Source organism: Limulus polyphemus, unplaced genomic scaffold, assembly GCF_000517525.1.
Source record: "Limulus polyphemus unplaced genomic scaffold, Limulus_polyphemus-2.1.2 Scaffold302, whole genome shotgun sequence".
NCBI classification, from domain to species: domain Eukaryota; kingdom Metazoa; phylum Arthropoda; class Merostomata; order Xiphosura; family Limulidae; genus Limulus; species Limulus polyphemus.
Genome location: NW_013665912.1, coordinates 525,042 through 541,863, shown reverse-complemented (window position 1 = coordinate 541,863; position 16,822 = coordinate 525,042). Strand labels below are relative to the sequence as shown.

The 16,822-nt window shown below is 30.6% G+C and overlaps 1 protein-coding gene across 1 annotated transcript in view; it reads right to left on the bottom strand.

Moving 5' to 3' along the window:
• The window catches only part of LOC106457203 (reelin-like), a 134,478-nt gene extending 125,250 nt beyond the window's left edge, over positions 1–9,228 (bottom strand). The window contains 6 exon segments of the mRNA XM_022383037.1: positions 921–972; positions 1,489–1,691; positions 2,473–2,543; positions 3,767–4,013; positions 8,053–8,345; positions 9,137–9,228. Of these exon segments, the coding sequence (XP_022238745.1) occupies positions 921–972; positions 1,489–1,691; positions 2,473–2,543; positions 3,767–4,013; positions 8,053–8,284 (805 nt within the window). The 5' untranslated portion in view covers positions 8,285–8,345; positions 9,137–9,228.
• Between the last annotated feature and the right edge of the window lie 7,594 nt (positions 9,229–16,822).

Sequence of the window (16,822 nt, the reverse complement as noted above, 5' to 3'; positions counted from 1 at the left end):
CAAACCCCCTATTTTTGTGGTGTAAACAAATTATGCTTATATAGTTATAGCACAGCTGCTTATGGTATTTAAAGTTTTCTACATAGTCTACATTCTTCTGATGAAGCATTACCATTTTTTGGCTTGAAATAGTCACATGCCCCCACACCCCCATAGCATTAGCATGCTTTGCATGCTGATTGTGCTTCACACAACATGTGTTGGCCTTTTATCTCACAAATTAGACCACCACCCCCCTTTTAAATATTCTGCATGCAGGCCTAACATACTTTCAAATTTGTCTCATATTCTTGCTACATGTGAAGAAGTATGCTGTGCTAGTCTAAAGAAGTTAAGAGGCAAGAGCAGCTCAGCCTTAATCATGCAGCCACACCCCTTTCCTTTGCTAGAATCAAGCAGATAAATTCACTACACAATTACCTGTTTTTTAGTGTCTTTAAGAAATTTAGTTTTTTTCAAGAGCAATCAAGCTAATGACTAATAGCATTAAAAGGACATAAATTTATGCAATAGCAATGTTTTTTCACCACAATTTTTTTTTATTTCTTCATATTTTATTATTATTATCCTTTAACCCAATATTGGACTATTGGATGACATGTTAATAGTTTTCATTAAAATGTATAAACAAAAATGAAAATGAGTTCATTTACCTAAAAACACATCTTGCTCTGATCAAATGAATTTAAAAGCACCCATGATACAGTAAGCTTTATCTAATGTTACATAGAAATAAGTTACTTCCTCTCTAATGCAAATGAAACCTTAAAATATCAAGAACATTTTTCATTTTTCATCCTTTCCCACAGACACACTCTTAGATGTGGAATGTTTTATCAAACTATTTGGTACTTTTGAAAAGCAAGAGCAGAGGTTATCATAAAGAAGCTTCAAGCAATCATGACACACACTTTACATACCTAATGAAAACTGCAGAGTTGTTGCAGTAGTTGTGTTTAATCCAACAGTGATCTGTACATAAAAATAATATATATATATATATATATACATACATACATAAACTGCCATTTCAAAATGCTCCCTAAAGTAATTAATTACACTTTCTAACAGCTGAGCCCAAACACATCAGCTGTCTATGTAATAAAATAAAACAAAAAAAACTAAAGCCTGGCTTCTTAAGAGTTCGCTAGGTAAATTAACAGCCTGCAATAATAAAAAGGATGCTAAAAATCTGCTGATAAAGCAGTAAAAATATAGTTTAAAAGTAAAATTTTTTCTCGTTTATTTTAACACCTGAATGCTACCTCATTTTCACTAAACATAAAGGTATGTACACAGTACTTCTGATATGGTAAATGACTGGTTACTAACTTACATCTATAATAAACCAAGTAATCTTGTGAAAGCTGCTTAGTTATGATAGTTCTTTAAAAACACTTATGAATATTTGGAAGATTTCATTCAAGCAGACTACAGATATTTAGTTCTTAAAAAAAGAACATTTTTGTGTACATAAAACACACACACCATTTTTCTCTCTTTGCTTGGTTGACAGAATGTTGCTGCTTTTCCATGTAGTATCGTACCACAGTGCTCACCAACCTCTACACTGGACACATCTGACCAGTGATTAGGATTTAAATCAATGTCTGTAGATTCAAAATCTTCTCTTAACACAATGCCTGGTTTATGAAGAGCAGCCAGTTTTCGAGGCTGTATCTTTTCACCTTCTAATATTATAAATGATACAATCACTACAGGTAATAAAAATTGATCAACAAACATATTTAGGTGATCTCTTACAAGGAGATCCAAGATCTAATGATCCACTTAAATGCAAACATTTCTTAAATGAACAAGTATATATACATATATATATATGAATAGATAGACAAACAGAAATATAGACTGACAGATATACAATATAGTGTACATAAACAAACGTTATATAGAGAAATATATAAATATTTAATTCATTGATACAGCCCTCATTTTAAGAATTTTCAAATGCTTCTCTTCTTCTGTAGAAGTTGTAAGTGAAACTGCTTCTCTTCAGGTATTTAAAACAGAAAGATAATCCTTCAGTTTGTTTACAATTAAGGATACCGATATTAAGATATTTTGTAATTAAACGAATTAACCATAATTACATGAAATCAACTCTGCACATTAAAATTACATAAATCAGGATAATTTTGGATATACCATAATGCATCAAATAGCAAATTACTCAACGTCTTTCATAAAGAACTTGTGTAAATTATTATTTTCTAGCTTAGTGAATATATATGTTTCATTATAAAAGGGAATGACTTGTAAAATGAAAACACATCCTCTTAAAAATATTCAGAAGTTTCATTTCTAATAAGAAAGAATTATGGGTCATTAGAAATGACAACAATTAAGTAAGGAGAGAAAAAGCAAAACACAGAAATGTATTGTATGCTTTATTAGTTGTGCTATGAACCTTTAATTTATTACAGTTAATTAATACCATTAGTTTATTCTTACCTCCTTTTTCACATATCTGCAAGGCTAATATATCTTTAAACATAACATTCTGCCCTAAAGTAGCTGTTGCCCTAGAAAAAAACAGTATATTTAAAATTAAAAACATCTTTCACAAACAATCAATTTGACAAATTTACTAAAGAGAAAAAGTTAGAAAATGTTATTAGAAAAATTATGTTATTTAGAACATTTTTTCATAGCTTTACAAAACTGCTTAAATTTTCCTAAAGCTGCTGCTGAACTTGTATATCAAATGAATTTAAGATGCTTGCTCCAATAAAAACCTAGGTCATCATTTTTCCAAAAGATATTTCATTTCAAAAAATTAAAAAACAACAACATTAGAAACTTAAAGAGCTGATGAGATTTAACTTTCGATTTGATGAAAATTCCAATTTGTCAAATATATATATATATATTTTACATTGTTGTTGTTATTCTTGATGCAAAGCTACACAGTTTGCTCTGTCTACTTAGGGATATTGAACCCCTAATTTTTGTTTTGTAAGTCTAGAAACGTACTGTTGATTCACAGGAGGATATTATTTTATACCAAAATGTCATAAAAAAAGATGTGGTTTCCTATTCTTTCAAGTTCTTAAAATTGCAAAACACTTACTCAATAATCCATTGCCAAAATATTTACTACATGTACCCTTCAATAAACAAGTTGGGGTCGACAGTTAGTTTACCTTACTCGTAACAACTACAAATAACTTTAATTAAGAAATTCTGACAGTTTAAAATTGCACACACTGTAAAATAGAAAGAATATGTTATCAAAAAACTTTGTTTTATATATAAATTAATAATACTATAAGAAAAAAGCTCCATAAACCAACACTGTTAATGCAATAAAATATCTATGCTTCTGGCACAAGGTGAAAATAGAGCAAAAAAGTTTTTTTGTAGAATCCTGTATATTGTACTACTAAATAAAAAATCCTACCAATATCTGCATACTACATTTTGAGAAACTATAAATAAAAATGCGAGTTTTTGATAAATCTAAAACAATTATAAATGTATTTGTAATACTAAAATACAACATATAATATAAAGAAATAGTTATACAGATGCTGACTATTTTTTTAGACTTTAAAAATCTTTTTTCTGACAAATTTTTCAGTAGCATAATTTTTTTTGGGGGGGGGGGGGGTCCAATAATGAATAACCCTGATTGTGTTGTGTTTTTTTTTATCGATAACTTACTATTAACAGACAACCTGTTTAAGACTTCATACTTTCAATGCAATAAAACACTACAGGTAATTATTTTCAGTACATTACATACATAAAGTTAACACAGCCTGTTCCAGTTGGTGGTGCCATCCAGTGAAAGGAAATAGACTTAGATGGCCGGTGAGATAAATGGGAGTGAACAATAGAACATATCATGCTTTCTCCTACTGCATGTGGGTACTGAGGACCCATTCCCATAGTCTTAAGAAGTGGAGAAGTTTTTTTGGCAGCTTCTTCAGGAAGGGTGTAGATACCAGTCATCAAAAAGCCATCAAAGTTTGCACTGGATGAAACAGTCACTAAACCAAATAGGAAAAAAGTGTTGTCACACATGTAAGATTCACCAAATAACCTAATACATGATATGCCCATCAAAATACACAAAACAAAAGTAATCTAACATGTATGGTGTTGACAAAACTTTAAGCTTAATGAACTAGAGAACAACACTAAACCAAAAACAAATAATAAATTAGCCTCCATGGTATTAATCAAACTTCTTACTGGATAACAAATTAATTAAAAAATACTTTATGACACAGATCTTAACTCAGTGATATAGTGTACCAGATTTATTGAAGCTAGCCTTTAATATTCTTCACAGATTACACAAAATATATACAATGAATTAAATTTAGTAAACAACACATAAAACATGTCTGCAATATCTTGCAACATATTGTTAAAACAATACTACTTTATGAAGTGAAAGAAAATGTAATAAAATTATGAAGTTGAAATGTGACATTGGAATAAAACTGCAAATATACAATAAAAAAGCTTCCTTATGAAACAAAATTTTACAGACACAATGTGCAGTAATCTTGAAGAACATCAACTCATATAAAAAATCCAATATTTCACATGCAACAGTGCAGGACATGTTTTGAAAAAATAGTGTCATATTATGAAAATAGTACCAAAATAAGAGTTTGATCTAGTTATGTAAATTACTAAAACACACATTTATAAAAAATATATAACATATTTATTATTATCTAATGACAACTAAAATTTAAATCTACAAACAAAATTCTAAATGATGTAATAGAAGTAAATTATGATTTATTCACTTAAGATACAGAAAGTATATGAAAACATTGTAAAACAGTTGGAAAAAATAAAGAAATATTGATATATACTCATATGTCAAATGGAAAAACTCAATGAAATTAGTAAGTCAACTTAATTGCTAGAACATAAAATAAATACTTTTAAAAAATTTAAAAATACATCAAGTCCATTATATACTTTCAAGTTCAAAATTCCTAATCAGGAGGATTTAAGTTGAGAGTTGTATTCTGCAATTTACCCCCAAAGTGAAATATATTTATCTCTGATGTCAAGAGATAGATCTTTTCTGACAAATACAAAAAAAATAAACTTTAAAAGGTGGGGGATGTAGATTAAATCCTTAAAACGAATAAAGAAAGTCTTTCCAAACAGGCATTAGTCTCAGTCACAGCCTCTGCTAAGCTTATTAGCCAGACCACATCTTTCATTTCCAGAAGCAAGTTTCTATAGTTTTAACCCTTTCACTGCAGCTGGGATGTACATTTCCCAGTGCACTGGGAAATATACATCCCAGCCACAGTGAATGGGTTAAACAAATTATCTTTACTTATTCTTCTGTTCATAATTTCTTCACATTTTAGACAAAGTGTTACAGAATGTTGACCCTTTACTAAGAACAGTATTCCATATTCTTTAGATTGTACATATAGCAAGCATTCTGTTGCACCCATATATGCCAGGTTACAGACACGGGCCACTTTGTACATTATATTCTTTTGATATATTGGTAGTATTTGTAAATCAACTTTGTAAGGAGAATTTGTACACAATAATTTTTACTAAATTCTATCACATATGGTGGTTTACATATCAACTATGGATTGTCAGATTAGAAACAGTTACTCCATTATTTTTCACACGGCTTGTTATTTTTATTTAGAGTTAAAATGAGAGTCTTATAATATTATAACTTCTTATTTAGTTTCCTGACTTAACTGATGAAACGATGTTCGTGAGTGTTTGCTAAAGGGTATTACTCATGCTATCAATTTCTATTGCAAAATATTTACCTTTGTTCTACCCATTCAACTCTTAGATGAGTTTAGAAACATTGTTTTTTACCTTTTGCTAGGTTACAACCATTCTGACTACTTACTCAGGCCAAAGGAATGTAGCAAGGGATTTCCTGTTCTGCCTTCATTTCAAACAGAATTGACAGACACAAGTAACAAAGGTGAATCCATGAGCATTTCCTCTTGTAAGTGTGTAGAACTTATATCCTAAGTTAAAGTAACTGGAACAAAGACATGAATGCACTGGTCATTCAATGAAATTAATATTCATGATGTTATTTTACAGAATTTTGTATGTTCTGCTAGTTTTTCAAATATAGCTCTGATGGTAGCTTGAAAAGGAGCTTTGGTAGCAAAGGAAAATTAAACCAAAGTGGCAAACACCTCAGAATAAATTACCTTAGATGGGGAAGAAACACCATGGGTTCACCATTAGTGTGAACAAAAGCATTACAAGAAACAATCCTGGCCCAATCACTTTGGCTTCACTTTGTAAACACACACATTTGTGACTTACAATAAGGTGGAAAACACTTTTCAATGTTCCTCTGTAAGCTGAATAAAAAGAACAAAGTATTTCTCTTACAATGAAAACTTAAAGTAATGGGGCCATAATTTTTAAAGTTCGAGCAACAACTTTTTTAACCTAAAGAGCTGAAACTCTTAATTTCCAAAGAGCATGTTCAAAACTAGTTATTATGATATTAGAGTACTTATCATAAATCATAATTTTATCACTCATTTATCTAATTTTATGTGAAAAAGATTCAACATAATAGCCATAAAACATATATTTTATATATTTTAAACCTCTGTCATAAACCTGAATCTATACATATTCTAAAAACCTAATAGATGGGCAAACTTGTGTTTTCCTTCTTGATCTCTAATGATATATTCATTTCCATTTTTTATTTTTCAGTATTTCAGATTTATTATAATCAAATTAACCGATGGATAAAAAATGGCTCCGTGATGTCTACAACATCTGAAAAACACCATTATCACCCTTCCAATAGTTCCGTTTGGGGTTCAGTCTCCTTGTTGTCTGACAGGAAATGGCCAATATAATGGAAAAGGCTAATTTCCTGAAGCCTTAATTTTTTTCATAATATTTTAGTAGGAAACACATAGTTCATTCAGTAAAAATTCCTTCAATGCTAGCCATTAACAAAAATATTTAACACTGCAAAAAACACATTTCTACATTACATAGATAAATGTTTAAACACAAAAGATTCTTTCTATAAAATTAATTGTCACTTGTTAATATCAGTTTTATTTCTTTGAATAAAAATAATGTTACAAACAAATTAAGAATAAATGAGAATAATGAGAAATATTTTATGAAGATTTTTTTTTACTTTGTCAAATATAAAAATCCTTGAAAAGATAAAACCTTATCATTGTTTGTAACATTGTTTTTCTGTTCATAAAGAACATTAAAAGTAATAATTCACCGTGTATCTGTGCAGTTGAAACTACTTACTGCATCAGCTATTGAATGCTAATACTTAGGAATCAATATTTTTTCTCTCACTTAATACATCATTTGGCCATTGCCAAAAATCAAAACTGTGATAATTCTGAACTAAGTGCTTTATACTTGGGTTCAAACCTGTACTTCAAGCTTGTTAGCAGTCAAATTCACTTTAAAATTTGTATTTCTTTGATTACCATTTTAATTCTCAAAGTGTTATTGTGCTGGATCATTAAACATTATGCTTAACCACTTTAAACATTTTGCATGAAGCTTGAATGTTTGGAAATCGCTGACCATATGCATTGCTTACCCTTCACAGCAAATGAAAAAAAGGCACATTACATGATAACATATGTCAATCCAGATCATCTCTCTCTTGATTTCATTGACTGCATTGTCAGATATCCAGACCACTAACACCACTTCTGCTTAAATGTGGACAATTTAATTAATATGGCTACAGAAAATATTAATGTTGATCACCATATCATGTTTTTGAGGTAAAGAAACCGAATTTAACTTTCTGTGCTGAAACTCTAACAGAAAGTATGGTAAAATGATGGAAATAAAATAAATATTAAACATTATTAGCTTCATTACACAGTTAAGCCTTAACAAGATTTTAGTCCCCCCAATATTTGATATATAACAGTGAATTTAAAGCAAAATACTGACAAGCACTCCAAATAAGAAACTGGGGTTTTTTCACTCATGTTTGGAATTTTTATAACATTACATTTACATCTAATATTTAATTTACTTTCTTACCTTCATATACTTTACTGGGTTCATAAAATTCTGGATTTCCTGATATTTTGACAGAAAGAGCTACATCACCTTCAGCTATCCCTGATTGATCTGTGTTTCCATGGTACTGACACATAAAAAAAAATGGAGAAGACACGGGTAGAAATCCAAAACTAGCCAATGTCAAGTTGGCTAGTAATGCAACTAAAATCACCCAAAGAAACAAGAAGCACTGAATCCATCCTAATGCCATCTGCTGATCAAGTGCAAAAACCAAGCTCTTACAAAACTGGTTCACTGACTTAACGGATTTGCTGAAAAATATTTTACAAAAACAAACAACTGTATTATTACTGAAGTGTATTCGATCAAAGTAAAAAACTTCAAAATCTTCTCTTTTTGGTGAACAATTAAATTAGTTGTCTTTAGAAATATGTATTTATGCTAGTATATGTATAAATACAAACGAAATACTATTAGTATTAAATGAATGATCTTAGCAGTTTTAAAGAAACAGTCTAAAAAGCACATGTATCCTGATCTGTCTGTGCACTCAAATGTTAAACTTTTCTCTACACTTCCTGAATAGTTGTATTCAAATTATAAAACAAATACTGTAGAAATGAGAATAACAGTGAAAATTATGCTTCTTTTTTTAATATACAATAAAAATAACAATGGATCTAGCAATATGAAATGTGTATAGTCTATGTGTTTTAAGATGGAAATGAACAGTTTCAAGTAAACAATAAGCATAATACTGAGTAATCACTACATTATAAAGACAAAGAATAGAAAAGGTAATCTTAGGAAGAAAATAATGTTTATACATTAGACAAGTAGCTATGACAAATTTGAGAAAGTTAATGTAGTATCAATTCTTTTTTCCATTCCTTCAAAATAATGTTAAATGGGTTTGCCTAGTAACTTAAATTTGTTTCAATAACACTAGTTATGAACATGTAGACAACACATATATATATAATTGAATTATACGAGGAATCTTATTACATCTAAACAAAAATTCATAATGTTTCAGAAGTAGGTAAACATAATATTTTTCTTGGATTAATAAAAACAGGAAAAGAAAATAGATACTACATACCGTTTAGAAGCACTCAATCGTATTCTTTAAGTTAGATTGTTTATGTTTCTGAGTTGGTTTCCTTTACTTTCACACATTAAACTTAGAGCTGGAAGTTGATTGTCTTGATCAATTCCCTTCTATTACTAACAGGAAATGATCAGAAGTGAAACAGGAAGGGGAGGCATGCTGATTGGTTAATGTCCAAGTACATGTTTCTTACTAATAATGAGATATCAACTTTAATGATTTTTTGGGTTGTGTCATTGAATGTTTATGAGAGACAGTGTGTGTGTGTGTGTGTGTGTGAATGTTGGAAAGAAAACTCAACTTGTGCCAAAAATACAAAGTTTTTATACAAAATGGACAATGATAAAAATATATAATTTAAGTTTGAATAGAATACACAACATTTTAAAAAGATTTTCTGAACTTTTTCTTTACTAATTTGCATGTGACTAGAATTCATTATATATTTAGTGCAAAATGTGTAGTTTACATTACTATTTACACATAATGAAATGTCAACATAGAAAATAAACTCTAACAAAAGTATGTGAGCTACACTTTTCAATAATAAACCTAACTTATTAACAAAAATATAATACCAGTTTTTCAAAATTAATCTTTTCCACTGACAGTATCTAAATATTGTAATATCCACCTTTCCTCAACCAAGACAGCCATAGTAGTGTAAAATGCATTTTCTACATCCTTATATTCATATAGTATTTTTCTAAATTACTAGTTACTCTGGTATGCTCAGTTTTCACATAACACATGGTAAACAAAGTCATTACATGGATTTTTGTTCTTACTGCCTTTGTTCCTTTGTCATTCTCCTGAGGTAACACCTGGTCTGCCCATGGGGTTGGGCTGTAACATTGTATGTTGTGCAAGGATGTCAACAGCAGTGTCATCTAAGATTAGGTCTGGTGATATATTGAAGTTAGAATCTCCCTTACATTTGAATAAAAACATGGGTAGCTCTGATCATTCTGGGTAAATATGATGTTATTTGTTAAGTAAGAAAGATTAAATTTAAACAGTCTGGTATTAGATTTGATCAAAACAACTTAAGAAGAAAACAGCTTACTATCCAGCAGAAGTGATCATCTTTCAACCAAGCAAGTAATATTTTGTGTTTATGCTATAATAAAGATTGTTCATTTGTATTTTACAATGTATCCAGTCTTTTTATTTCATTCTTACAAACTCAGTTATTCAGAGCAATTTAGAGCTTCTGCAGAACAGACATTTTGCTGAATTTCAGCGGACCTACCCCATCACCCAAAGAAAGATCATTTTGATCCAAATATGCCACAATTTACAATATCATGTATATTAAATAAATAACTAATTAGCTAATATTTTGTTCCAAAAACATGGTCTATTTTTTACATTCATTTATATAAGTTGCTACATGCTTACTGGAATTATTATACTAGCATATTATGCTTATTAATATTTATTTCCATTAAAATTCACAATAGGAAAAAATATTTTATGGTATTTTCCAAGAGAATAATAAATATTAATAAATTAACATCATGATAAATATATTTTATTTTTATTGTATATTTATAGATTAATCTGAAGACTTAAATTTTACATTAAATGTGAAATTTTTGGATATGTATGTGTGTATGTTAGCTTTACAGAGAACATTACATTATTTGTTTGTATTTTAAATACAACACAACCTAATATGCATAACCATGTCAAGTTCATACTGTAAAGATAACATTTACATACAGATATTGCTGAAATCACAGATTTATTTTCATAGGGACAGGGTAGTACTGCTTTTGCATTTATAGCAATGTTACTAAAGCTATCTGACGCTGTCTCTAATTTTGAACTACTAACCATAGGGAAGGCAGCCAGTCAACAGCACCCTACCACCGATGTTAAGGGATTGGCTGTCACTCTTATAACACACCTAAAGTATATGTAGAATATTTTGTGATATCATATGGATTGGAACCTGGCTCACCAGCTCTGGAATCCAAAGCTCATCAACAAGGCAACCCATGCCCCAATAGTACTGCTGAAGCCAATAACATAACTTTAAGAGTCCTATTTTTAAGAAAAAACATTAATCATATTCTTAAGGTTGCTAAGATTGAAAGCTCATTGAGAAACAGATATACAATGCTAGAAACATACTTTATGTGTAATTTAAAAAAAAAAAATCAAATATGTTTAGACAGTAGAAATAAATGCAGAGATTTTTTCATTTATGTAATCAGACAAAAAGACCTTCAGAAGTAATTTCACACTGCTGTTTGGAAAGGTATTTCAGTTCAAGTGATGGCTGTGGGCAGGCTTCATATTATGAAATGGATAAAAACATTCTGTTCATGTCTTATTAAGACACATTAGAAAGAATTGCTACACTCATCAAAGTGAAAATTTGTATATGCTCACATACTAAGTAATGCTCAGGTTACCTACGATTAAAACAGTAAAGATTTCACATCCAACAAACTTAAATAAATTTTCTTGAGTAAATTTTAGAAACTGACAGCTTTGTAGCTATAAGCTTTAGTGTTGCTCTTATTATTCTGATCTATTGTAACACAATGATTAGTATAAAGGACTGTTACACATTATTTTTAATGAACAACCGAAGTAATAAATAACAAGCAAATCTCTATTTTAGAAATAATGTTAAAAAAAAATAACATTCCCAAAAATATGGGTCAGTCTGGAGGGAAATATGTTTATTGAAATTTCTTTGTCACTTATACGCTCTGTGGTATTCTTAAAGCTTCACTGGATAAGTATGCCAAATGAAAAGTTTGAAAAAGATATGATTATCACGGAAAAATGCTGAATTAATACCAGTTGAGATTAAGCTAAGGAATAATAAACAGATGGAACACAATGTCTAACACACAATGAAATGTATCTTTATGATAAATTAAATCAAAAGTGCTCTGTATATAATTGCTTTATTTCAGATGTTTCTTTGTCAGGATCATCTGTCAGGTTCATTAACTGCAAGCTTTCCATTCAAAATGAAGCATTGCATTTATCCAGTGCAATTGCCCTGTCGTTTCACTGGTTATCCTTTTTCTGCATTTTTGGGGCCTGAACAAGGTCAGCAATGTCTCTGCAAGAAGTACAGGTATCTCTTTTTGGAAGGTGACACAGAAACAAGATTGACTTAACAGTTTCCTTGAGCCCATTTCATGTGCAAAACTGACACATATTCAAATATTCATATCTAAGAATGAAAATGAATAATAATACTAAAGAAAGAAAGGACCCTAAGATATATTCCAATATCACACATATATAGAATAAAATCGTTCTGTTAAAACAAGCATCCCGAAACACACTGGCAGTCTTGTAAGTTTACAAAACAACCTATACAGATTCTCACATCACAAAACATAAGGCTTTGGGACAAAGGACCATGAAGAAAATGTTTCAGATAGATGCCACTATGTACAATTTATTGTGGATGCCAACATCACAGTGTACAGTAAATAATCAGCAACAATTATAGCTCTTGCAGTAAACATTTGTACAAACTATCAAATATTATATTACACAAAAAGTAACCATGTCTACTTGTGTGTGTGTTTGTATAATCCCTAGGCAATTTCATTCAAATTTGGAAATAAGGCACATTGGTTGAAGTAATGTTGCTTTTGTTTGGATTCAAAAAATGTTCTGATATCTACAACTGAAATACTAGGTCAATTCATATAAATGAATGAATATTTACTACCTTTTAGAGAACCCTAGCATGGAAAATCAATACCAAAATTACTTAGACTCCAGTTTCAGAGAAGAATAACATAAAAATCTTGCCAGAACTTCTAAGAGACTTTTCTACAACCATTTCTAAAAAGTAAAATGATATCAGAAGGTCAGGCTTCATTTTTCTCAGAATCAATATAGGTTTTCACACCAATACACCAAACATCAAAGGTGGATTCTGCCTATTATGAGATAAATAAGAAACAAATTTGTCCACAAGTAACAAGTAAAAATACATTTGTGATCACCTCCATTTCTTATAAAGAAAAATCAACAAGGTTCTTATCTGCTTTTATAAATTGCTTAGAATGAGCGATTCAGCATATACTTTAAGACAGTTGTTAGTTTTCAACTCAGAACCTACATAAAAACTATTGGTAAGTGCAATTAGTCAAATACTTACTAATACATCTTTATAAGTATTTTGCCTTCATAAATATAATAGTAATATCTGTATGACTAATGTAACTTCTAGGGTGTAAACAACAATGGAAGACCTTCCTTACTCATCTAGATAGTACTGTTATTATTGCTAATAACTTCACAAATTGTACTTACTAAACTTAAGCTAAAGTCAAAGCCAAGCCAACTTTTTTTCAATGACGATTCTTCCACAGGTCATGTGACCATCAACTGAGAGCATCTGAAAAAAACCATAAAAATACACCACAATAATAAAGTACTGACCCATACATGTAGACACCAAAGATTTATAATTTGTGTTCAGTTATTTTCCTTTCAATAGATTCATTCTTGAATTTTCAAGTTTGGACAAACTTTCAATACTGAATGGGAGGATAGAGTTTGAACCTGCATAATAATGAGTTTCCAGTGTTTCCTTGCCAGTGCAACCTGTATCTTAACATAGACAAAGAAACTTTACCATGCATACATATTCTATAAAACTTTTTTACAAAATTCATAGTATAAAACTCTTGATGCAATCAAGTCCAATCTAGAAACTTTTAGCACTTAATGCTAGTTTCTTTACTCTCTGCTGATAAAATCTTGTTTTACTTTTAGAAAACACAGTACTGAACACTTCTGAGTATGACATAAAAGTACTTTATGGGTGGTGGATGTAATGACATTCACAATAACATACATTATTAAGCACACTACAGGTATGAGCTTTAAATTAAATATTCCTATAAAAATGTGAAAATCCTGGCATTCACAAATTAATGTGACCGACTGGGAGAATACAGACATATGTTAGATGAGAAGCTAGAAACAACATTTATTCAATTCCTTTGTCAAACAGATTCAGTTGGGTTTAATTATCCTTGCAATGCAACAATCAACTAGACAGAACAGAATTTTAGAAAATTTCCAAAAAATTAAACTGTCTCTCTTGAACTTCTAGAACAGCACATCACATGACAATTATATGATTATTCAGGGTTGCTCTAGCACAAGGTTCTTCTTGACTTGCGACATCAACATTTCTCTACTCTTCATGAGAGTGTTTTTTTGCTGATCTAAGTAATAATATGTGTATTATTTGTTGGTTACAATATTACCTGGTGGTAGTTAGATTTGAGTTGGTAAAAGTAATCCACCCACTACAGACTGTCTCTTGATGTAAATTATAAGAGGTACACCTAATGTGGAGCCCTCAGAGACATTGGATGCTGATCTATGCAACTCACTACACAGACCTCCTGCAGAGGTCTCAGCATAAATGAAGCACATACTCATCTGATCATTGCAAAAACAAGAAGCTAATGGGCCTAATATGTGGAAGGACAAAGGTAGTGATTTATCACAAGTTAAATGAAAGAAACACGAATTGGTATGAAGACAAACAAAGACACACTTTGTTACCAATCATTACTCTGAAGTCAACTTATAGCAGGACTACTAAGTTAAGGCAAGAGAAACTGTATAAAAAGTAGTTGCAAATAAATAGAAAAAGTGTATTTATTAGGGATAGAAGTTGTAATAAATTGGGAGTAAAGTTAAAAGCTATACACATGTTCAGCAAAACATCAACAGCAAATCTTTATCTTCTCAGAGTGGAAACTACTCTCACAATCCACATTCTTCTGTATCCAGCCAATCTTGATGTCATGAAACTACAAATAATGCTCTTGATAAGTTTATGCTATAGAGAACAGCCCAAGAGCTACCTTGCACATGACTTAAACTGGATCTATCATGTTATGAACAAGAACATTATGAAAAAATTTCAAATTTTATCTCTATTATAAAGACATAAGCTACAAGAGAGTGGAACATGTGATATTTGCATGCCATGCCCTGAAAACAAACTGATGAAGAATACAGCAGACTCTATTCATAAATATAATTACTTTCTTAAATATAACAGAGGATACTGTATAATAGTTACCTTTTTAGCTCATCCAGATGCTTTCTGTGAGAGAGAGAGATGGAGATATTAAATTGATTCATCAATTTCATTTGTGTAAAAGTTTGTTGAGATCCCAAGTCATCATCATTTAAAAAGTATATTAGGAACATTAACAAGCTGTAGAATACCAACAACATATCTTCAAGAACTGTTGAAATCAAAACTCATTCAAATTAACCTTCAGACTTAAAATTAACAAAGATAACTGCACTAACAGCAAATTCAATTTTGCTAGAAATAATAGTCTGTCACCACCTTCACTTTATACCTTTCAACAAAACAAACAAACATTTTGGATAAGATTTAATAGAGCAATAAGAAAACAAACTGTTGATACTTCTAACATTTTATTTAAAACAACTTCAGTCTAAATACCTATTTGGAACCCTTTGCAAAATGGAAAGTTTTTTTTAATGAATCACTGATTTCACACTGCCAAATGACACCAAGAAAAGCATGAGATTAGATAAAATTTTACAATCACGATAGTAAGTTAATTTCATGTGCTAGGAAGATATTGTTTCAAACAAGATGACCTTAAATCATCTATCACAAAGCTTTAATCAAGAAATTTATTCAATTATTAAATACAACTTTTTCTTAATCTAATCAGACCTATGAAACATTCAGACACCATAAGCAGGTATTCTAGATACAGCAAAAAATTGTTACTATCATTAATTTCTATAATTTTTATTACAATGGTTTAGTATTCAACAACTAATTTGTTTGTTAGTTTTTACTTAGAAACAAAATCTTCACTTTTCAAGCTGTTCAAACTCAGTGTAAAAATATTAGGTCGTCAAGAAATTAATGTCGCGTTTTGGAACACTTTTATTAACCACCTCCCAAAAACGTACGTATTATCACGTATAATAGTTAAACGAACCGCCTTAAACATAAAGTTAGTGTCGCCTATATAATGTGTAAAGTTTAGTATACTCTAATCCCATATACTTTTATAGTGATGGCACACCACGAGACACACATTCGGCATGTAATGCTGTTTGAATACAACAATGCTTCTGTAGCCACAAAGAACATCAAAGAAGTTTATGGAAATGTTTTGAACGTTCATAAGTGCCAACGATGGTTCAGCATATTTCGTTCAGGTAACATTAACCTTAAAAACTGTGATGGCAGGTGCCGAGGTGTTGGAATTGATACTGATGCTCTGAAGACGCTTGTTGAGTCTAACCCAAGGCAACACACTCGTGAAATGGCCCTGAAATTGCACGTCTCTCATGAAACAATACGTAAACATCTAAGGAATATGGGAAAATTCACAAAGAAGGTGTTTGGGTGCTTCACGAACTCTCAGCTGATCATCGTTTTCAACGTGTGAGCGTTGCTTCATCTCTTCTGGCGCGTAATGCGCGTGAACCACTTTTGAACAGAATTGTCACCGGTGATGAAAAATGGATTCTCTATGCGAAAATTAAACGCCAAAAACAATGGCTCAGTCCTATATAAAAACCACTTCCGACCACAAAACCTGGACTCCATCCGCAGAAAATGATGCTTTGCATTTGGTAGGACATCAAAGGAGTAATTCATTT